At 41.4% G+C, this 23,261-nt stretch overlaps 2 protein-coding genes across 2 annotated transcripts; one reads left to right on the top strand and one right to left on the bottom strand.

Annotated features, from left to right (window-relative positions):
* Positions 1 to 571: 571 nt before the first annotated feature.
* LOC104447815 (zinc finger protein ZAT10) lies at positions 572 to 1,808 on the bottom strand. The gene has a single exon (XM_039315013.1). The coding sequence runs from the start codon at positions 1,613 to 1,615 to the stop codon at positions 782 to 784; it is 834 nt and encodes a 277-aa protein (XP_039170947.1). The 5' UTR covers positions 1,616 to 1,808; the 3' UTR covers positions 572 to 781.
* Positions 1,809 to 15,061: 13,253 nt separating this feature from the next.
* Positions 15,062 to 16,650, top strand: LOC104447814 (transcription factor RSL2-like). The gene is made up of 4 exons (XM_039315043.1): positions 15,062 to 15,707; positions 15,820 to 16,068; positions 16,166 to 16,231; positions 16,339 to 16,650. The coding sequence occupies exons 1-4, from the start codon at positions 15,072 to 15,074 to the stop codon at positions 16,459 to 16,461; spliced, it is 1,074 nt and encodes a 357-aa protein (XP_039170977.1). The 5' UTR covers positions 15,062 to 15,071; the 3' UTR covers positions 16,462 to 16,650.
* The last annotated feature ends 6,611 nt before the right edge of the window (positions 16,651 to 23,261 follow it).

The following is a 23,261-nucleotide window of genomic DNA, read 5'->3' on the forward strand; positions in this document are numbered from 1 at the left end:
ATGAGTATGAGATTAAGTGAAATTACGAGAGAGTAAAAAAAGAGCCATAAAAATATATCGTATCTACTATAGATTAAGTTCGATAATTTGTTAAATGCAATTTTCTTTTTCGTGTTATGCTACTTTCTCTTACATTTGAGTAAAGAGCGTGCCCCAAAAACAATCGTTAACAAAACCAGGAGCGAACTCCTATCGGATAAATACGGAATATGTTCTGTACCAAGAAAGAAGTAGAGAAGTTGAGAAGCTCTTCCGCGCGAAGAACCCCAGATTTACTTGCGAATTTAAACCGCCGGATTCGGTACATCGGTTTTGCCCTTTTTGAATAAAAAAATATCACCTTTTAAATAGTAATTAAACAATAAAATACCCCAACAGGATAATTCCAAAAAAAAAAAAAAGAGAGAGGGTAAATAGGAGAACACACTGATAGCTCAGCTAAACTCAACGACCGCTTCGCCGCCAAACCTAACTCGGTGGCCCAACCGCCGGATTTTGACCGCCGATCATTAAAAACTCCCATGGAAATTTAGCAATCGTTCGAGAATTGTATGTTGACATCCACGAAATCGATCTTCGAATGGAAAAGAATATTGAATATTGAAGAATTGCATAGGGGCATTACAACTCCGAAAGAATGAATGAAGAAACAAGGCAAACTGAGAGATCCACCTGGGGATCGAGCTGTATATGTACACCCAAATTTCCAGATCAAAAGATCCACAAAAGCCCTAGCTAAATCAATTAACAAGCGCTAATCCTAAAAGCACAGGCAAAGATTTCACTGTTCTGGAGAGAGCTTGATCTTCAGGGGCGTCGAGAAGCGCGGCTTCTTCGAGGGGTGGGGGCTCTCCACCTCGTCGTCGCCCGACACGATGAACCCGGTCGGGAACTCCGGCAGCGCGGGCACGTTCAGGTCGAAGTTGCGGCGGCCGCTGTCGTATCCGAGCGCCGGCGGGGCCGCGGACCCCACGCCCTCGGACGTGGTGACCCCGCTGTTGGCGGAGCCGCTGGCGCCGCCATCGTAGTGGCAACGCTTGTGCCCGCCCAGGGCCTGGCCGGTGGGGAAGGACTTGTGGCATATGGAGCACTCGTGCGACCTCCCGCCCCCGCTCGAGCTCGCGGCGGCCGCCCCGCCGCCGGAGTTGGTGGCGGAGGTGGAGGGCTCGTCGGCCCCCGCGGAGGAGGCGGCTGCGGCGGCGGCGGCGGCGGCGGCGGCGGCGGCCGACTTGCGGTGGCTGGCCTTGTGGCCGCCGAGGGCCTGGTAGGAGGGGAAGCCCTTGCCGCAGACGGCGCACTTGTAGCTCAAGTTATTCGCCGGGGCCGCGGTTGCCGTGGCGGTCGCCGCGGCTTCTTCAGGCTTAGTGGGCGCAGGAGGAGGAGGAGGAGGAAGAGGAGCGGGCGAGGCGTGGTGGTTGGGCTTGGGGGCGGCGCCGCTGCGGGCGAGCATGATGAGGCAGAGGGCGAGGTACTCATCTTCGGAGGGAGGGTGGTGGGGGCGCTTGGAGCGCTTGCGCTTGTTCAGGGGCTCCAAGAAGCGGGAGCTCAAGGGCTCCTCCATGAACTGGAACGGCGCTGAGGCCGCGGTGGGAGAGTTGATAGCTTCCAAGGCCATGGACGGACTGTTCTGAAACACTCTTGGGTCGCTCTGCGCGTGGATTCTGCGAGTTCAGACGGAGCTCTGCGACAGAGAGAGGGAGAGGAAGAGGGAGAGGGAGAGAAGAGGGCGTGAATTGAAATGGTGAGGAGAGTGAGTGAGTAAGGAGGCCTTATAAAGGAGAGGGGGAAGTGGGTGAGGGGGAAGTTGCGTGACAAGTGGTCGGAAGCGAAGTGAAGTGGCCTCTCCCCTCACTCCAACCTTTCCTTCCTTCTTTCCGTGTCGCATGCGAATATTAAAAAATTTAGTAAAAAAGAGGAGTGGAGCACGTTCTCGGCGATTGGTTAGAATAAGGAACAAGAGGGGGGGTTTTGCTTGGTGGCCAAGAACGACTTGAAGTCGGTCAAACAGTGTCTTCTCGCTTTTCTCTCTCTAGAGAGGGGAGAGGCGGCCTTTGCCTGCTGTGAAAAGAGTGGGTAGAGGAAGGAAGGAAGGAGGGCCTTCCTTTTCCTATCGTTCCAGTGGAGACCAGAGACCGCTTCAAAGTCAACGGCCACCGAAACAGTCGGATAACGTTCCAACTGCGAACGCGGTTCGCCAGCAGCCCTCCCCTTTGGATTGGAAGAGTCGTCGGAAGGGGAAGTCCAGTCCGTTAAGTAACCATCCCTCCTTTCCCCGCGTGTACGTACGTAAGTGCGTATATCGCCCAACCTCTCTCTTAACCTAGTCCTACTTTCTCTACTCCCTTAAAGCCACTTTTATCATATTGTACTCATCTGACCAAGTCCAAGACCACGTGTGCTTCGTCATAAGTTTTATCGGAGCGCTTTTGAACGAGGTAAAAGAATGTCGTAACTTAGAATGAAAGGACCAGATTACAACTGCAGTTCGAAATGCGTAGCATCAAACCCACAAGTTACGCACATTTGGTGTAATTATAAAGATTCTCTAAATTTGGAAGATCTCGCGCGTGATACCCCCCCATAAAAAAAATTTCTCCCATCGAACCCATAATTAGGTCCTGGGGCGGATGACATGGGGCCCGGAATAATGCGCGGGGGAACTGCACTACCAGCGTGGTGGGAGCATCTGTAGCGGAAACCACACGCATCACGTTTGCAATCGACTGAACTCTCGCGCTCGGCGTCAAGCGTAAAACACGTTTCTACCGATGTACGTAAGTTCACGAACGCGTCCGGTCTCGGCAGGGCACGGTTGCCAGCTCGATCCATGCCCGCAACAGCCGCGCATTCACACCGAACAACCTCCCCCCCGGCCTAAACTCGATCCCAGCACATCTAAAAATCGCAGACGATTCGTCAACGTTCTCACGAGGCGGCACGTTCTTGGCCTTCTAGAATAGGAAGAAGCCAGTAGCTAGAGCGGACCCTGCTCTGTTTTTCTTCTTTCTCGTGCGTTTCTGTCGTGCCATCGGGATTTTTCGGGGGATCTCCGCGGCGTACGAGACGGTCGCGGGGGGGACGTTACTAGAATATACACGAAGGATCACCGTCCGTCTCACACGTGTCGGCCGGCCAAAAGTGGGCCCCACGCACGTGTGTTGATTACAGGTGGATGGGGGTGGCGGGAGGCGGTGCTGGTGCTGGTGCTGGTGCTGGTGGGAGATGCGCCCCTGTTTTTAGTGTTTTATGCTCCCGCCGTCCCTACGAAGGACACGTCGCCGCTTTCGCTCCATGTTTCGTAGGTTAGCGAATCAACGAGGACCACCCACGTCTCGTTTGGTTGCTTATTTTTGATGATCTCGTGCCTATTTTCAAGCACGTATGAAGTCAAGCCAAGACGGATGAATGACGTGAAGAAAATTCGGACCCCGAATTACAAGTTCACACATATATGTGTATCAGTGGACGCTGATGGGAGGCGACTTTTTGATTTTTCGCGAGAGAATCGCGAAGGATTTGACTGATAATCCATTGGAGACGTGAAAAACAAGCCATGTAAATTCATGGATCGGTCTTTGACCCTCTTAAATCAAAACACTTTGGGAATGATAGCGTAACCACGGTGGAGAATCCACTTAAAATGATAAGCGAAAAGCATGCGTATCGAACCGACTCATCGTGATAAGATTGTGAGAAATTTTCCGAATTATGTTTCTATTCAAGCATCATCCTAGACCGATGGACATTTCTTATACGTTAAAGCTTATGACTTTATTCAAATAGTTGTGTGGAATCTAAAAGAGTTCACCATTTATTGTTAGGTTCATGGTTTCGATTGAGATTGGAAATCTTTATCAAAATTAAAATTCAATTGTCACGTTGATTCGAAATAAGATTCTCCGAAATCCCTTGCTTTCAAGAAAAACTCTTCGATGATGGCCGATTCCATTTGTACTCGTCTAATTACACTCGGCGGGTGACATCTACGACGGCATGAAAATGCGTGGGAATAATATCGTGGCACTTCCTTAAAGTTTCCAGGTTTTTGTAGTCAACGGAGGAGAGTGGATTCTTCGAAGCACATATATGTATGGCGGGAGTGCTGCCTAACTCAAAGGTGAATTTCCTATGCAAAAGCCAACTGAGTCGAGCACGAAGATGCGTCGCGCTTGGTCTCGGGTCGAGAACTTTCCTGATGGACATCGACGCGAAGGGGAGGAAAGGTACGAGAAAAGCACGCCACAGAAAGGGTCGTCGGCGGAACGGACGCACACGTTCGGGCAAAAGTGAAGTCACTGCTGACCCATCGCTGTTGCTCGTGCTTATCGCCACGTGGCCGGGAACCAGGTTCCGATCCACGTTTCGACGGGCCAGACAAAACCCATGGTTTCTTCTTTCGTTTTGCCCTTTCTTACACTATTGGAATCGCATTGTAGGGAGGAGATAAGAGTGGAGAGAAAGCAATTGGCTTGCAACCTGCATCTCGTGCCGACTCCGTTAATCGTTTTAAAACCCGGGTCAAACTCGAAGACAAAATACAGGTTGGTATCCGCGAAATTTGTATGTTTGTGTGCTGTAGTACACCACAGTTTTATCCAATAGCAATTGATTGATGACGAATACGATGACTTGCACATATAAATTAGCATTGGTGAGTTAGTGATAAGAAATGTGCGAAATTTTTGTCTTACTTTAAGTTGCAAATTGTGTGAATCCAATTGACACCTCGCTATAGATATAGTACCGTTTTCATTAATAGCATGTGATGGATATCAACAACTCTTGAACACCAATGGGGAAGTACCACATGGCGTGGACTCATAGTTTGTAGATTTTTTTTTTTTTTTTTTTTTTTGGAAGGCTTGTGATATTCGTTTTAATGGTAAAAGTTATTGCAATAATAATAATAATAATAAAAATAATAATAACTTGAGCTTGTGGATCCAACTTCAATATATATAGAGCATTCACACTCGCTCCGTGGAATTAGAACTATAAAAATGGAGAGAAAACACGTCCCCTAAACTCGCAATTACTTTCTTTTCGAGGCGGGTCCTCAAATTCTCAATAAGCGGGACCACCACTAATTGGGCCGACGCTGGGCTGACCATAGAGGAAAGAAGCTTGAAAAAGACGTTCTAATTGGGCTTGGGCTTGGGCTTTTATCAATGTCGGAGGAGGATGTGGAATTTCGAACTTTTTGCATTTTTGGCCCAAAAATTTGCGCATTTTTAATTTCTCGAAGGGCGGTAGGTGAACTGTCCACTTGAATTTTGCAAGTGAGAGAGAGAATTCAGAGTTTGAGTCAATACAAAGGAATCTGCCTAATTCACTAATTCATTCGTGGGAAGATACTAAACTTTTGTATTTGAAAAATGTTTCAAGAGGCATCTCTGAAGGAGATGGTGATTGATAGAGTAATCATTGATCATAATTTCCAATATGAATACTACATCCAACATGAAAATTGGTAATAAAACACTAATTTTCTTCTTGAGACCTAATTCGCTTTTCATAGATTTCTCTAGCTATTTTCTTATGAAGTTTTGTTATAGCATTTATAACTGCCTCTGGTTTAGGTGAATAGCCTGACAAATAGACATCTACATGAATTAGCTTAGGTGTAATCTAATCCGCATCCCGTTATCTATTCAAGCTTGAAGGCTTAGAAAGGAAAACAGAAAAAATGTGACGTGAGTTACACCTCATCCCCACCGAACCAATCCGACTATCTACATGCTCTGTTGCCTTGACCACCACGTCCCTCATCCGTTCTCTCTCTCTCTCTCTCTAGGAAGTCACTGACACGTAATTTCGTTGTCGTTGAGTTTGACGGCGAAGCTAAATCTAGCTCCATCAAGCTCGAGCAATGGAGAGAGAGAGAGAGAGAGAGAGAGCTATGCTTGTGCGTCCGGTCCAGGGCTTAATAGAAATGAGCAAAAGGAGATGGTGATCAGACAAGGGTCGAGCGAAGGAGGTGGCGGTCGACGGAGTCTGTGGCAAGGTTAGAGGCGTCAGCAAGCTATAATGGCCTGAAACGGCGGCGGAGCCATTTGTGGCTGGATTGAAGGAACGTGGAGGAGGGTTGACAATGAAGGGTTTGACTTTTGTTCCGGGTGTACGTATAGGGTGTGCGCACGTGTCTAAATAAGAATGGAAGGGCCATGTAGTATTGTTCGGTAGGTTCAAATAATTCCAACTTTTTTACGCATCGAGTTAGAGTTTAAAACGACAAAGACCATATTTTTAGAATCCAAATTTTTTAAACTTTTATCTTGAATAAAAATTCTTGATGTATAATATTCTTTAGTTAATTAAGCCTTTTTTTTTTTTCCTTTTATCTCTCTAAATACCATACATGTTTCTTTTTTTTAATAATTTAGGGGTAAAGGCACAAAGATTTAAAAAAAAAAAAGACTTGGAGGGCACGTACTGATGAATTTCACCTAACCTATTCGGACCACTTCACGTACTAACAACATTTTCCCCTAAAGTTGACTTTCCTTTCCTTAATATCATTTTCAAGCGCTCATTCCTTACATGTGTTGTTATATGGTCATCTCCTGATTCAGGCACTTCATTGTCGCTGAGAGCCTACGAAAAGCCTCTCTAATAGTTGACTTTGTATCTCTAGGAGGTTGCGCATGTTAAAAGTTACCCAAGTTATTCAACCCCAATCTAATTATTTCCTAACGTTATTAGATTTTGTTTATCTAGCGTAGAATGAAAGATTTAGAAAACATTTTCTTAAAAGTAATCGGTTGCGTCTTTTGATATAATAAATCGATGAAAAATGCTTCCTTATCAACAACAATTTAATTTCGTCGGTTGTAAATGCTTTTCTTCACCCTTGTCCCTCATTTGATGGCTCTTTTGAGCGGCTCCCTTTCACGGATAACCGACGATCGAGCACGTCCTTGCCAACTGATTGCGACGCTGTACAAACCCTCGATCCACTACGGCTGAGGCCGGGCTGTCCTCCCTCGCGGGCGCAAGGGTTTGGGCGACCTTCCGCCACCGCAAGGGTAACCTGACTCTCGAAGTAAATGAATAAACCGATAAATTATGTAGACACGATGAAACAACTGTCACATAGCATTGGCAATAGCACGCATGCAGTTGATCTGAAGACACTAGTGCATGCACCGGAAGATAATTTAATCTAATGCTTGTCTGATTATATTCAGACAACTAAATCTGATGAATTACTACGCGGAATTCATACACAAATTTCTAATTAATCCGAAGTTCAACTTCGTAATAAAAGAAAAAGGTACGATGTTACTGAGAGGGATAATACAATTCCTCTAAATCTTCAACGGTAGCGAGGCTCGAAGATTTTATTCCTTAGGTGCTAAGGTGTTCTTGTTGGTAATTTCAATGAAAGTCGGCAAATATGGCCGGCCGCATGCTGTTCTCGAAGAACGAATGGGAGGAAGACGCGTTGGATCAATTGCTATTTTTTATCTAATTAGTTGACGGGGCAAAGAGGGACGACTAATGCGATTTATTCTCTAAGTATCATAAAAAAGGTTTAATATCCTCCGCGGAATATTCGATTTGAGCCATAACTATACAACCTGTCAATGAGTGTGGGAATCAACCATGGTAACTCCATCGGAACGTGAGGTTGTAAATGAGAAGAGTGTGTTTAGAGATTTGCTCACAGCGTTAAGATTGATACATTAATAGATCATATGCTTAAAGAAGCCAAGAAAAGAAGCTTCTTGTACTGGCCCCTTTGGCCTGGATGGCCTTCGGATTGTTAGGGTTTGCGCATAAGACAAGTTTGAGAAGTTTCAGACATGTAGAAGGTTGGTTGCACTTTTTTCGATACGCGGATTTTTATGTACTTATTTGATTAGTTATGTGATATGTTCACTGTGAAGTCCTAAAACTTGCAAAAAAGTAATTAAGTCCTAAACTTTGTCAAATTGGTTAAATCGAATCATTCTATTAACTCCATTTAATTTGACTAATAGAAAATACCGATATGTTTTCTTTTATAAATATTATTCCTACATAACAATGACGTGAGTAAATTATAAAATGTAAGACTAAAACAAGTCGTTTTGGTCTAAATTCAATTTTTAATACTAATTTTATTTATATTAAAATTTTTAAAATAAGCTAAATTTAAAAAAGAAGAAGAAGAAGTGAGGTAGGTATGGCTGCAGCCCTTGCTACCACCCCGTTGCACCATTGCTGAAGGAGCCAACGAGGGTAGGGGTGAGCCGGTGCCCCCAACCCTTGCCTAAATCAGGCGAGGGCCGCCACTAGTTAATAACCCTTTTGGTATTATTGTAGAAGCTTCACATTTTCTATCTGATCAATCTTTGACCCTCTTAAATTGGCACTTACAGGTTAATAGTCGATTGCGATTGATAGCATAATGACGACGGAGAATCCACTTAAAATGGTAAGCGAAGCTCATGCTTGCCAAACAAACTCATCATGATTAGATCAAAATACACAGTGAAATTGTGGGAAATTAACCTTTTTCCAAACTACACTTCTATTTGAGCATTGACCTCCCCTTATGTAATCGAGGTCAACAGTCACGGGCATTTATAATACAACAAATCTTACAACTTCATTTAAATAGTCACGTGGACTCTGAAAGATTCCCTCATTTGTTGATGGATATATGATCCTCATCAAGATCGGGGATCTTTATTGGAGCTAAAATCTGGTTTCATGTAAATTCAAGATGAGATTCTCCGAAGAAGTCCCGTGCTCTTAAGAAAAATTCATTGATGGTGGCTGATTCCATTTTGTACTGCTCTATTTCCTAGCAGACGGCATCTATCTACAACGGGACGAAATGCGTGGGAATAATCCCATGGCATTTCCTTATAGTTTCCGGGTTGTTGCAGACGATGGAGGAGTGGATTCTTCGAAGCACTTGTACGGCGGACGTACTTCCCCGTCCGAAGGTAAATTTCCTATGCAAAAGCCGCCGAATTTCAGCACGAAGATGCACTGCGCTCGGTGTCGTGTCGAGAACTTTCCTGATGGATATCGACGCGAAGGAGGGGGACAAGGTACGAGAAAAGAGCACCACAAAAATGGTCGTCCGTCCGCGGAACGGGCGCACTCGTTTGGGCAGAGTGAAGTCACTGCTTTACCATCCCTGTTGCTCGTGCTTATCGCCACGTGGCCAGGTTCCCGATCCACGTTTCGACAAGACAGACAAAACCCATGGTTTCTCCTTTCGATGTCCCTTTCTTGCTCTTCAAATCGCAAGACGGGGGAGGAGACTCAGAAAAGAGAAAGCAATTAGTTCGCACCTGCATCTCGTGTCGACGTCGTTAATCATTTTAAAAACCGGGCCAAACTCGAAGACAAATTACAAGTTGGTATGCCCGAAATTTGTATATGTTTGTGTGATGTAGTACACCAGAGTTTTATCCAATAGCAATTGATTGATGAAGAATGTGACCTGCACATATGATAGTGTTGGTGAGTTAGGGAAAAGAAACGTGTGAATCTCTTATTCTTTAGGTTTGTATAGATTGAGAGAGAGTCCCACTTGAGACTAGGCTATAGACGTAGCATTGTCTTAATTAGCAGCGTGTGGTGGATACCGACGCCACTTGAACACCAATGGAGAAGCGCCATGTGGCATGGACCCCCTATAATATGTAGAATTTCTTTTTTTTTAAGGCCTCATTATACTCGTTTTAATGGTGAAAATTACTGTAGGAAAATAGCTCGACCCTATGGATCTAACATCGAAATATTAAAATGGAGCTTGCACAGCACCGCAGAATTTGATGTATTACAATGGAGAGAAATCATGTCCCCTAAACTCGCATTTTTTTTTTCGATGCAGGTCCTTAAATTCTCAAATGTGAGATTGAGTCATCAAATTCGAAAATGTTTTCTCACCGAGCCTCTTTCGAGGCTGATTAGTTATGCAATCGATGAACATAGAAACCTCAGATCAACTCTTTGATGTGCTAATTACATAATACATACCACACATACAAGAACGCAAAAGATGACAAGGAATAAGTGGGACCGCCACTAAGGCCATATTTGATAACCGGCTAAACAGTGTCTAATTCTATTCTTTTTTTTTTTTGTTGGAATTAAAAAAGAACAATGACCGACGGCCTTGTCGGAGCATCACAGACCCCCAGTGAGGTCGAGCCTCCTTGGTGGCTAGGCGAGCTGGCGAGGTCGAGCTCACCCAATCAAGGCTCGATTGACGAGGCTTGGCCTCACCGAGGGCCGTTGACACTTTGACAAAGTTGCCGACCCTCGTCTGGCTGGTCGTTGGCCGGTGACCGGTGACTGGCCAAAGGAAGAAGGAGAAGAATAAAAGGAAAAAAAGATGAAATAAATTATTAAAAATTAAAAGAAATTCTTTTTAAAGAAATTGAGGTTATACTAAATGCATTTCTATTCCGAGAATAGAAATTTTTGATAGTTATCAAATGTTTTGAAATGCTCAAAAACTTGTTCGGGAAACATAATAAAAAAAAATCATTTATAAACAGAAATTGTTTCTAAAATAGTTACCAAATAGGTCCTAGTTGAGTTGACAATAGAGGAAAAAAAACTTCAAAAGATGATCTATTTGGGCCGGGCTTTTATTGATGTTTGTGGAGAACGGAGAATTTCGAACTTTTTGCATCGTTGGCCCAAAACTTTGCGCATTTTAAGTTTCTCGACATGCCGAGGGTAGGTGAACTGTTCACTTGAATTTTGCAGATGAGAGGATTTAGGCTTCGAGCCAAGAGGTGTATCCAGTATGCGCCCCCTTATCAGTTCAAGCTTGAAGACTTGGAAAGGAATATGAAATGAGTTAGAACCTCAACCCCACCGAGCCAAACCGACTATCTACATGGTCTGTTGCCTTTGACCACCACGTCCTCCGTCCCCTTCTCTCTCTCTCTCTCTCTCTAGGAAGTCGCCGTCAACCTCGACAAGCAATTCGTTGTCAGTCGAGTCTGAGGGCGAAGCTTAATCTAGCTCCATCAAGCTTGAACAATGGAGAGAGAGAGAGAGAGAGAGAGAGGGAGCCTACGCTTGTGTGTCCATTCCAGGGAGCGAGCTAAAGAGCGATGGATAGATTCCTGATAGAAATGAACAAAAGGAGATGGTGACAAGAGACAAGAGTCGAGCAAAGGTGGCGGCGGTCGACAAAGTCCGTGGCAAGGGTAGAGGCGTTGGCAGCTACAATGGCCTGAAGCGGCGGAGTAGCCGTTTGTAGAAGGATTGAAGAAACGTGGAGGAGGGTTGACAATGATGGGTTTGACTTTTTGTTCTGGGCGTAAGTATAGAGTGAGAATGTCCACGTGTTTAAATAAGAATGGAAGGGCAATGCAATGTTTAGTAGGCTCAAATATATCCAACTCTTTTGCCTATCACGTTAGAGTTGAAGAGGATCAAGACCACAATTTTAGATTCCAAATTTTTGGAACTTCTATCTTGAATGAAAATTATTGATATATAAGATTCTTTAGCTAATTAAGCCTATTATTTTTTGTCCTTTTATCCCTCTAAATAGCATACATGATTCTTTTTTTAAATAAATTAGGGTTAAGGTGCAAAGATTTATAAAAAGAACTTGGAGGGCACGCATTCATAAATTTCACATAATCCATTTGGACCACCTTATGTACAAACCGCATTTTCCTCCATAGTTGAAATTCCTTTTTTCAACATCATTTTCAAATGCTCATTCCTTACACGAGTTGTTATATGTCATGTCCCGATTTGGGCACCCTAATGTAGCCAAGAGCCTATGAGAAGCCTCCCTAGTCGTTGGCTTTGCGTTCCTAGAAGGTGCCATGTGTTAAAAGTCTCCCAAGCTATTTCACCCCAACCTAATTTATTTCCTGACGTTATTAGGCTCTGTTTATTTCATGTAGGATGAAAAAATTAGAAAACATTTTCTTAAAAGTAATTAATTGTATTGTTTAAAATAATTAATTAGTGAAAAATGTTTCTTAATCAACAACAATTTAATGTTGTGACTGCAAATACTTTTCTTCACCCTTGTCCCTCATTTGATGGCTCTTTTGAGCACACCCTCGCCAACTGATTCTGAGGCCGGACAAACCCTCGATCCACCACGGCCGGGGCCGGGCTGTCCTCCCTCGCAGGCACAAGGGTTTGGGCGACCTTCCGCCACCCCAAGGGTAACCCGACTCTCGAAGTAAATGAATAAACAGATAAATTACAAAGACACGATGAAACAACTGTCACACAGCACTGGCAACAGCAGGCATGCAGTTGATCTGACGACATTAGTGCATGCACCGGAAGATAATTTAATCTAATGCTTGTCTGATTATATTCAGACAACTAAATCTGATGAATTACTACGCGGAATTCATTCACAAATTTTCTAATTAATCCGAGGGTCAACTGCGTACTAAAAGAAAAAGGTACTATGTTGCCGAGAGGGATGGAACAATTCCTCTGAATCTTCAACGGTGGCGTGGCTTGAAGATTTTATTCCTTGGTGCTAAGGTGTTCTCGTTAGTAATTTCAATGAAAGTCGGCAAATATGGCCGGTGCATGCTATTCTCCAAGAACGAATGGGGGAAGACGCGTTGGATTGATTTTGTTTTTTTTAATCTAATTAGTTGATGGGGTGAGGAGGGACAACTAATACGGTTTATTCTCCGAGCATCATCGAAAAGGTCTCGCGTCCTCTGTAGAATGTCGATTTGACTTACACTTATATAATCTGCCCAAAAATGTTCAAATCCCATCGTGGCTGCTCCATTGGAGTGCTAGAAGTTAGGATATCTCTTCAAGTGAGATACTGAATGAGAAGAATGCGTTTGGAAATTTACTCTCGATGTGATACCTAAGTTTGATATAATAACATGTGATTAACAAAGCAAAAAAAAGAAGCTTCTTGCACTGGCCCGTCTGGCCTGGATGGCCTTCGGATTGTTTGGGTTTGGGCAGAGGACGAGTTGGAGAAATTTCAGACATGTAGAAAGTTGGTTGCACTCTTGTTGATTTGGTGTATATTCTTTATTTTTCATAGAAAAAGTAAGAAAAAAGAAGTTGACTAACGAAAGCTTAATGAAGTCTGAATAATAATAATAATAATATCAACTATAAGATCACAAGGAAAAGAGATGGCCAAAGGTAGTCGACATAAGCATGAACCATGAAAAGAGAAGAACAAAGCTTTTCTTCATGTAGAAGAAAATGTGAGAAGAGGTGACCGGCATTGATAACCCTTTTGGTGTTACTGTAGAAGCTTCACATTTTCTGTCATATGTGAGCAAACATCTCGACGTCACCATATTCAAGTTGCAGTAAAGTTAAAGTTATCCTTATGCTCGACAGATTAACATAAGTCGAATTAGTATCGCATATTAATAAGTTTCAAATTTTTCGTTGGATTGTTCAATTTGTATTACAATTATTGCTCATTTTGAGCAAGTCTATCAATGTCACTCCACCGTATTAGAGTTGGAGTAAAGCCAAAGTGATCGTTATGCCTAACAGAAAAATATAAGTCAAAATAACATCACAAATGACTAAGAATTTCTAATTAAAGAGGTTTCAAGTCACATAGGAGTAAGTTGATGATAAAAGAAAATAAGCTTAGTACACTTAAAATATGAATCATTAAGTATAATCATAACAACATGCATGTTAAAAAATATTAATGCTTGAAAATTTCAAAATGATAGAGCATGTCTAGAAAAACTTTTATTTTATGTAGATTTTAGTACCCCAAAACTTTCATAGTATACAAACATTGACAGAAAATTTCACATATAATGTTTTGAAATTTGGATCATATTTAAAAATTTGATGGAAAATAAATGTTACTTTTTGCTTTCTTGAAAATCGCAAACAAACAGGTTTATACACATGGGTATTCAAGCTATTAAAGCACCAACGAATCCTTCGTATGTGGGTGTTCCATTTTACATATATCACAGTAAAATATTGAGTAGTATAGGAGAGAATGCATCTCAGAAGTGGCCTCTGAGGAGATAAATACAATGAATGAGATTCCTAACAAGAACTCAGCTTCTTGAAACCTGAGTCCCCATTAATATCTGTCCAGCTTTGAAAATGGAAGAAGGTAAGTGTTCGTTTTTTAAACATTGATCCATGGCATCCAAATGAACTTCTTAACCCTTTAGTTATATCATTCATGCTGGCCAGCTTCAACAGCTGTTCACAGGCCATTGCGCGGCATGTAAACTGAACGGAGGTGGCAGATCCATGAGATCTTCCGCGGTTTAAATTAGTTCATCCGGGGAGAGAACAAGAGCCGAGTACTTCGGTTATCCTGTCGGGGTTCGAGTTCCTTAAAGAATGTCGACTCATCCCCACGAACTGGCCGTCCCTGGATGAAAATATTTTAAGTCTGCCAACAGAACTCTCTGCTATCCTTTCCCTTATTATATTCACTTTTGGACTCCCCACGTTCTCTCACAGCTTCAAAGTCGAAACGCAGGAGTCTTCTCTCCATGCTTGCTCTTGCCCTAATATATGGCTCTTCGGCATTATCTTTTTCCTTATACTAATCGGTTTTCAACTTAACGTCCTAATCGCTGGCGTAAGACCCTTATAACCTCCTAATCATTTGCCTTAGACCCTTTTGGTCAACGTTTAAAAAGTCTAATTTGTCTCGGCGTCGGTGCCGTTTCGTGTATTCGAATCCATTATTGAATGAACCAGTCCCGGATGAGTTGTAATTTGCGTTGATTTGGCCACATACTTGACTATTGAGGCGGTTGGTCTAACATTTTAAGTAGGACCTGCGCCAGATCAATTGTTCGGTAATATCCATGCGAGGTCAATCTCTAAGTTCCATTTGTTCCGAGCTAGTTAATCTCGGGTATAAATTAGTTTCGAGCTTGCGCGACCGTGTTCAAGCGTGACCTGCACCAGATCAATTATTAGGAATGGGGAAATTAATATCCAATGTGAGGTCAACCTCTTAGTACCATTTGATCTGAGCTAGTCGACCTCGGGTATAAATTAGTTTCAAGTTTGCAGGCTGAGTTCAAGTGCGACTGAGCTTCAGCACTCCACTTTCTTTCAACAAGCCTCCCTTATCAGCAGTAGTATAGATGGACACCCTGGGAGCTTCTGCTTATGAAGAATGGGATTCTGTGGGCTTATTTGCATCCACTGAGGACCTTATTGATTTTACACCATATGTTCTGTGCCAGTACCCATTTTCGCCAGAACACGACTTCCAAATCCCATATTTTTCCATAAATCCTCAACTCAACACTGACTTTGCAGGAATGAGTGGGAGCTCGCATTATCCTCTAGTCATTCCTGACTCAATCCTGCAAGCTGTTTCTCAAGAGAGCAGCTCTTTCACTGGCGAGAGCCATGGTCATGTTGCATCTACATGCCAGGGAATCGGTTCCAATAACCACATGCTGGTAGCTAATGAAATCTCTCCCTACTTTGATGATTTCTCCGATGCGTTCAACACGGATGTTAGCATCAGCAACTCCTTTGTGTCGGAGTTGAGTGGCACTCCAATGGAAGAAGGTGCGTGTTTGAAAACAATGCATAGTGAAAGAAGAGGAAGCTTGGGTAATAATCAACCAGAAGATGTCAGCATGCTACTTATGCAATCGCAACTCAAAAGGAGGTCTTCTAGACTAGACAACATTCATGCTGGAGCAGGAAATTCTAGTTGCATTGATGCGTTAGAGAATACCAAGAAGAGGCCTCGCACTTCAAAAAATGTAAGTTTTAGTTTTGTTTCTCAATATTCTGCTTTCTCAGATGGTTACCACAAATGAAAGTGGATCTATTCGGTGTACAATTATTCCTCATGAACAATCTTATTATATGCAGCCGAGAGAGAAAATTAAAGGTCCAAGGAATGTGAAGAAGCTACTGTCTGATGACACTGATGGAGATGAAAGTAATATTAGACCAAATGGATCTAGCACTTGCAGTTCGGAGGATAGCGATTCTGGAGAGCTCAGTGGAGAACTAACTCCGCCATCCAAGACATCTACAACACTTGCTGAAAATGGGAACAGAGGGAAGATCAATGCTTCCAGGGGTTCAGCGACTGATCCTCAAAGCCTCTATGCAAGGGTAATTAGTTCGTCTTCCTGGAAACATGTTTCCCATGCTCATTCTATGATTACATTCATATGATCCTTTCTCTAAACTCTGCCCTCTAATCTCACAGAAACGTAGAGCAAGGATTAATGAACGACTGAGAATTCTACAAAACCTGATTCCTAATGGAACTAAGGTTGGTAGCTTCCCCAGCGGAGTGTTTAGAACCTTCTATATATTTTCAGGACAGAGTTGAAAGAATTTATTCAAGCCACGTTAAACTTATGTGCATTTTTGTGGCAGGTGGACATCAGCACAATGCTTGAGGAGGCAGTTCACTACGTGAAATTTTTGCAGCTGCAGATTAAGGTGAGAATAAACAAAATTTGGAACGCACAAATAGTTCAGAAAATTCACATAACATGAAGTTAATATGTGCTTTTGTTCTCTTGGTTCAGCTCTTGAGCTCAGATGCGATGTGGATGTATGCTCCTCTTGCTTATAACGGAATGGATCTCAATCTGAGCCAAATCATTCTTCCTCAACTATGACAGTGGAGTATTTTCTCTCCTCCCATTCCAAGGAAACTCCAGGAAGCGAAAGGAATATTTGACAGCTTGCAGTAATTTTAGATTGTTTACTGGGTTTATACACAATTCAGTATTTATACATTTGGAACAACCACAACAACTTCATTATATGTAATGCTCTCTAGTATTTGAGAAGTGTGACAGTTTCTTTTCGCACGTCCTGATCAAAGATCCCTGTAGCACAATGACAAGTTAAGTCATGAGCAGGAACTATACCCCCACTTATTTGGTTTAGGGGATACCCGGACCTAATATTTCATTCCCTAAGGAGTGCATTCATCAAGTAAATGAGCCACGATGATGCAATCAAGTTTGTCCTAGGCTCAGACGATTTCTAGTAAGGGGCCTTCAAAGAAACGACACTTCTGAGATAGACACACTTGGATAACATAGAAGGACAAGAAGATCCGTGTCGAGTTCCACCGTCCATTGAGGGTAGATGAATAGAAGTAGCGGGGTGCAAATGTTCGAGAGGAGCATATGAAATGGCAGGTCAGTCAAGTATCTGACAAGAATGTTTTCTGATGATTCAAGAGCAACCAAGTAAAAGTTCTGCCTACACAACTTCAAATGCTCTAAATCCCAGAAAATCTTGAGGTACTCAATTTCTGTTCACGATCTTCGACCACTCGCAAGTCGCAACCTCTTATGATGATCAACGCAAAATGCTAATTCATCCAGCTGCTCCCTACGCACAATGTTATCTACAAGTCAAACAAGGATCGCTTGCCAGGAACTTCACGGGACACATAAGATTCAAAACTTTAAGCGAGCCCTCATCCCTATAAACTCTAACGAGAATATCATCAAGCAGGTTGTGACAAATCAGCACAGCCACCTAGCCGGACGATCAAGCATATTCGCATTTCAAAGACCATCCCCGAAGTACCCAATCACACACCACTTTCATAATATCAATGCCAACACATCTTCTTAACAAGCTCGAACTCTTCGAATAATGACAGAAAATGAATCATCAAACCCATGAAAATCGATGATGACAAATTAAAATCATAGGCAAAAAAACACCTTTTAAACAATCTCTCAAGATGAGTTGAAAGTGATCTTACAATCTTATTATTTAAACATGTTATGTGAACATAATGACCTTGTTTTTGATAATCTAAATGGTGAGAAGGAGCGACCAGTGCTAAAGACCCTTTTTGAGCGTCTTTATAAGGGTCTCTGTAACTCTACAAAGATATTAGAGGCTGAGAAAATCTGACTATACGAGATATGCCACAATTAAAGAATTCATTCACGACGCAAATTGAACTTGAGATGTCTTGAAAGATAGGTGGTCATTTTACCACTAGGATTGTTTCCGATCTCGATACTTTTAAATACTTATCATTTACTTTTCCTATTCAAGAGTAAACAAAGGACTCTTTACATCCTTTATCGATTAACTGATTGATCCATACTTCAAAAAATTTCGTCGACACTTTTTGGCCAAAAAACATTACTGGGATAAGTTAGTGATTAGAAGAGTTTCTCACTAATTTTGTCTTTAATTAGGTTCGCTTTTCAAATGATGAGATCCTTTCTCCAATAGTCAAATTAAGAATGGGGAGAGATCCTTACTAATTTAGGTACCGACTTGACTTGGCCTAGGAGCACCCAATTGCGCTGTCGGTGCTTGTAAATGTTTCAATTAGAAAAATCTTCTATCTTATTTTATTTGTTCTTCTTTAATTGCTCTGCAATAAGATTTGAAATTCAGGATGGGTTGTATTGTTATGGCATTTATGCTAGATGGGCTTGTTAAGCATTTTATCGAATGGGCCTTAAAAATTACGTGTTGTTATGGCCCGATTTAGGCAATTTATTTCTTTATATTTGGGCCCAGTTTTTGGGCTTGGTGTCAAGGGGTTCGCAACTTTCAATCGTCATCCGAAAAAAAGTAAAAGTATTTTACCATCGAGTACTTACAAATAGGGAAGTGCGAGAAACCGTAAAACCCATGAAATGGCGTGACTATAGTATTTTTGGAATAGGTATTACATACCACATGATAGATCCATGCAATATTTGATACGTCCAAACTTATCTCACTTTTTGCTTACTAAGTTGGAGATGAATATAATTAACAATCTAATTCAGATTCGAAATATTTGGAATCCTTACCAGTTACAAAAAGATCTCAATTACAAGACTCCTTAGCTAATAAAGCTTTTTCCTTTCTTTCATCCCTCATGATAATAGTATATATGCTTTTCTTAACATTTAAAGGTAGGAGGTTAATAAACACTAGTAGCAAGCTGTCTGATAAGCAGCATGATAATCGCATCATCTTAGGAACATTTGCTTCCAAGGTTGATTTTCCTTTCTTCAATGGCTATGGCATACCATTTTGAATCGATCATTTTTTCATCGTGTCATTATACAGCCCGTTGGATCTCCTGATTGAAGAATTCCATTGTCGCTAAAAAAGTCTATGAGAGGTCACTAATGATTTGCGACTAATAGTTGGCTTTGCCATGCTTAAGCAAAGACATGTTTGCCCAAATCACTCAACCCCAACCTAAATTGATTTCCTAATGTCATTAGATGCAATAGCTTTCCTTTACCCTAGTCCCCCATTTGATGGCTCTTTCGAGCGGCTGATTTCCATGGATAATCGAGGATCGAGCATTTCCAATTTTCCTCACCAACTGATTGTGAGGTCGCACAAACCCTCGCGCTCCACCACGGCCGGGGACTGGACTGTCCTCGCCATGGGCACGAGGTTTGTGCAACCTTTTGCCACGGCAACGGTCACACAATTCTCACCACCCTTGCTTTCACCCGGCACTCCCTCTCTCTCATAATTTTTTTTTAATATTTTTTTTTTGACATAAATGTTAGGGTTAATTTTCCAGATATTCAATTTTATGGTATCCAGTCAACTGAAAAGCGTGAAGCTTCTTTTTTCTCGGAACCATGATGAGCAGCTTCGTTTAACTAAAGGGGAATTAACATTTAAATGTTAGGGTTAATTTTCCAGATATTCAGTTTTATGGTATCTGGTCAACTGAAAAGCGTGAAGCTTCCTTTTTTCTCGGAACCATGATGAGCAGCTTCGTTTAACTAAAGGGGAATTAACATTTGAATTATTACGTTGCTCGTGGGAGATTGGGGAATGGTTTTGGTGGAGATTGGGTCAACATGTTTGTGAGATAATTAGGATCGCCGGCATTTATGTTAGCAATTTTCGGATTTAAATTAGTTGGATGGACTAAATTAGTATCAATGTTAAAAGATTTAGGACTAATTAGTTTAATTGAAAGATATAGGAATAAATTGGTAATAATGTAATTGATTTAACACTTTTGTAGTACTTTTTTTTCTTTAAAAAAAAATGGTGACGTTCTTGCTTTCCTCATTGTTTGCTGAGATCTATACCTAAGGGCGGTTTGATGGACTCGAGGATCAGCATCGCGCGAAGTAAACTATTAGACGGATGGATTTTTGAAATATTTTTATAAAGTAATATGCGAGGACATGATGAAACAAACTGTCACGTAACCCGAATTGGCATCATTGCATGGATCGGAGGATTAATTAATTAATCTGGTCTTTTGAATGATTATATTGAGACAATTAATTATGCTTAGTGGCTACGCGGAATTCATAACCCGAATTTGTAATTAAGCCGATTGGCTGAGACTCTGAGAGGGATAATATAATTTTTCTGAATCTTCAACGGAGGCGTGGGCTAGAAGATTTTAGTCCTTTAAGCTAAGATTATATTCCTTGGATTTGTGTTTTTTTTTTTTTTTTGGCTATTTTATTTTCAATTAGTAAACGAAGCGAGGAGGGACGATCTAGGTAGGGCGTCATCAAAAAGGTTCCACACCCTCTACAGGGTGTTCAACTCAAGGCATGACTACTCTCGAGGTGCTAGAAATCAGGAAGCTCACGGCATTACACCCTCGATTAAGACGATATATATAAATATATATATATATTCATTGTCCTCCCGACATTCCAAATGAAGAAATATCAAATTTCTCTGGATATAAACTCAGAGAGATTAATGAAAATAAAATGGTCATGACAATAGTTGGTAAGTACCATAAATTTTATTCCTGGCTTTCTGTTTCAATCTTGGACATGTCTAACTCATTCCATAATGACATAGATGGTCTTCGGGATAAAAATAAATAATAATAAGAGATGGTCTTCGGATTGTTTTAATGAAAATAAAATGGTCATGACAATAGTTGGCAAGTACCATAAATCTTTTTCCAGGCTTTTTGTCTTGATCTTGGACATGTCTAACTCGTTCCATAATAACATAGATGGTCTTTGGGATAAAAATAAATAATAATAAGAGATGGTCTTTGGATTGTTTTAATGAAAATAAAATGGTCACGACAATAGTTGGCAAGTACCATATTTTTTTTTTCCAGGCTTTCTTTCTCGATCTTGGACATGTCTAACTCGTTTCATAATGACATAGATGGTCTTCGGGATAAAATTAAATAAATAATAAGAGACGGTCTTCGGATTGTTTTGGTATGGGCAGAGGACAATTCGGAGAAATTTTGGATTTTTATATAAGGTTGGTTGCGTCCCTTTATAAATGATATCGAGGTTACTATAATATCGCCTTTTGCTAGAAAAAGGGAAGGAGAAAAAAAAGAGAAGATGTCGACTAACGAAAGATTAATGCGAGGTGAAAAATGAAAACACCTATTATGAGAACACAAGGAACGGAGATTGCCAAAGGCTATCGACATATGCACGAACTATACAAAAAGAAGATTTTATTCACGTGAGAAGGGGAACTCGAGAAGAAGCGATCGGCGTTGGTAACTTTCTTGGTAATTTTTTAGAAACTTCACAATTACTATTGGATTGTTCGATCTACATTATGAGGATTGCTCGTCTTGAGCAAGCCCATCGATGCAACACCGTGAAATTTGAACCGGAGTAAGTCAAATTATCCTCATGCATGACAAACTGACATAAGTCGAAATAACATTACGAATGGACAAGAATTTTTTATTTCCAACTTGTGACTAAAAGGGTTCCAAACCACATGGAAATAAATCTTACCCACCTCATTTAGCCATCTTGATGGTCAGAAAATAAGCTTAGAATCATCTTGCGGAGTTTAGATATATTCATACAAATAGGTATGTCAGAAGAGTAGCGCTAGAAAATCTCAGAACAATAACATCTCAAGATAAACTTTTGCTTTCCATAGATTTCTAGGGAACGCACTTTCAACTTTTTCATAGCCTAAAACATCTTGATCTTTTAATATACAAATCCTAATACATGGATTAACATATAATTTATAATATTTGTTTTAAAATTGGACAATATTTCAAATTTCGATGGAAAACTGAAAATTATGTCTTGCTTTTCCAAAAAGCACAAACAAACAGGTTTTTACAAATGATGATTTTTCAACCTATTGGAGCACCAACTAGTCCTTCGTGCAAGACTGTTCCCATTTCACATATTAACCATTGAGTAGTAGAGTAGAGAACGTACCTGAAAAGGGTTCCGAGAAGAACTCGACTTCTTAAAACATGAAACCCAAATTCGTATTTTGAATGGTTACTTCAACTATTTTCAGCACCTCCATCCTCACAAGAACTTCACCCCTTTCAGTAATTGTCCACTCTTATCATCGTGGACTGTTTTGTTTTATTTTATTTTATTTTATTATTAGACATCCCACCCTTTTTCCCCTCATATCATGGAAATCCACACCTTTGATTCGACTATTCTTCATGGGATTCGAACGAATCACCCCGTCCACATGTATGAGGCGATGTCATAGGATAGTGGGTACGACCTACAAAATTGATATACAAGAGAACAGTACGGACATTTGAATCCGAAATCTATCGCACACAAATAAAGTTTCTTCACCACTTAGCTGTATTATTTATGTCACCTAACTTCAACAGCTGTACACAGGCCATACATCATCGGAACTGAATGCCAGTGGCGGATCCTACGAGCTCTTCTGCAGTTTGAATCAGTTCCTCCGTACGTCGGCTATCCTATCAGATTTTCGAGTTCCTTAAAAGAATGTCGACTCATCCCCCACGAACTGGCCGTCCATAAATGCGAATTCTAATTGGCAAAACAGAATTCTCGGCTGATTTTCTCTTATTATATTTCACTTTTAACACTCCCACGTTCTCTCCCAGTTTCAACGTTCAAACAGTAGTCCTCTCTCCATGCTTGTTGTTGCTCTATTATATGGCTCTTCAGCATTATCTCCTCCTTATACTAATAGGTCACTTTCAACGTAACCTCCTAATCATTCGCCTTAGAACCTATTTCGTCCATGTTAATCCCAAGTTTAGCAAGTCTAAGTTGTCTCACCGTCAGCGCGGTTTCGTGTATTTTAATCCATTATTGAACGAACTAGTCCCTAATATGAGTTGTAGTTTGCTTTTAATTGGCCACATACTGGATTCTTGAGGTGGCCGGTTTCCCAAATTTAATTAGATGTTGCACAACATCAATTATCCATGCAAGGTCAATCCTTTTTGTTCCCATTCGTTTTGAGCTCGTTGCTCTGGGGTATAAAGCAGTTTCTAATATTTGTGCTAAGCTCAGGGGAGACTGCGCTTCAGCAATCCTTCACTTCCCTCCAACAACCCTCCCATTTTCGCGGTAGCCTAG

Source organism: Eucalyptus grandis, chromosome 6 (genome assembly GCF_016545825.1).
Source record: "Eucalyptus grandis isolate ANBG69807.140 chromosome 6, ASM1654582v1, whole genome shotgun sequence".
Lineage (NCBI taxonomy): Eukaryota > Viridiplantae > Streptophyta > Magnoliopsida > Myrtales > Myrtaceae > Eucalyptus > Eucalyptus grandis.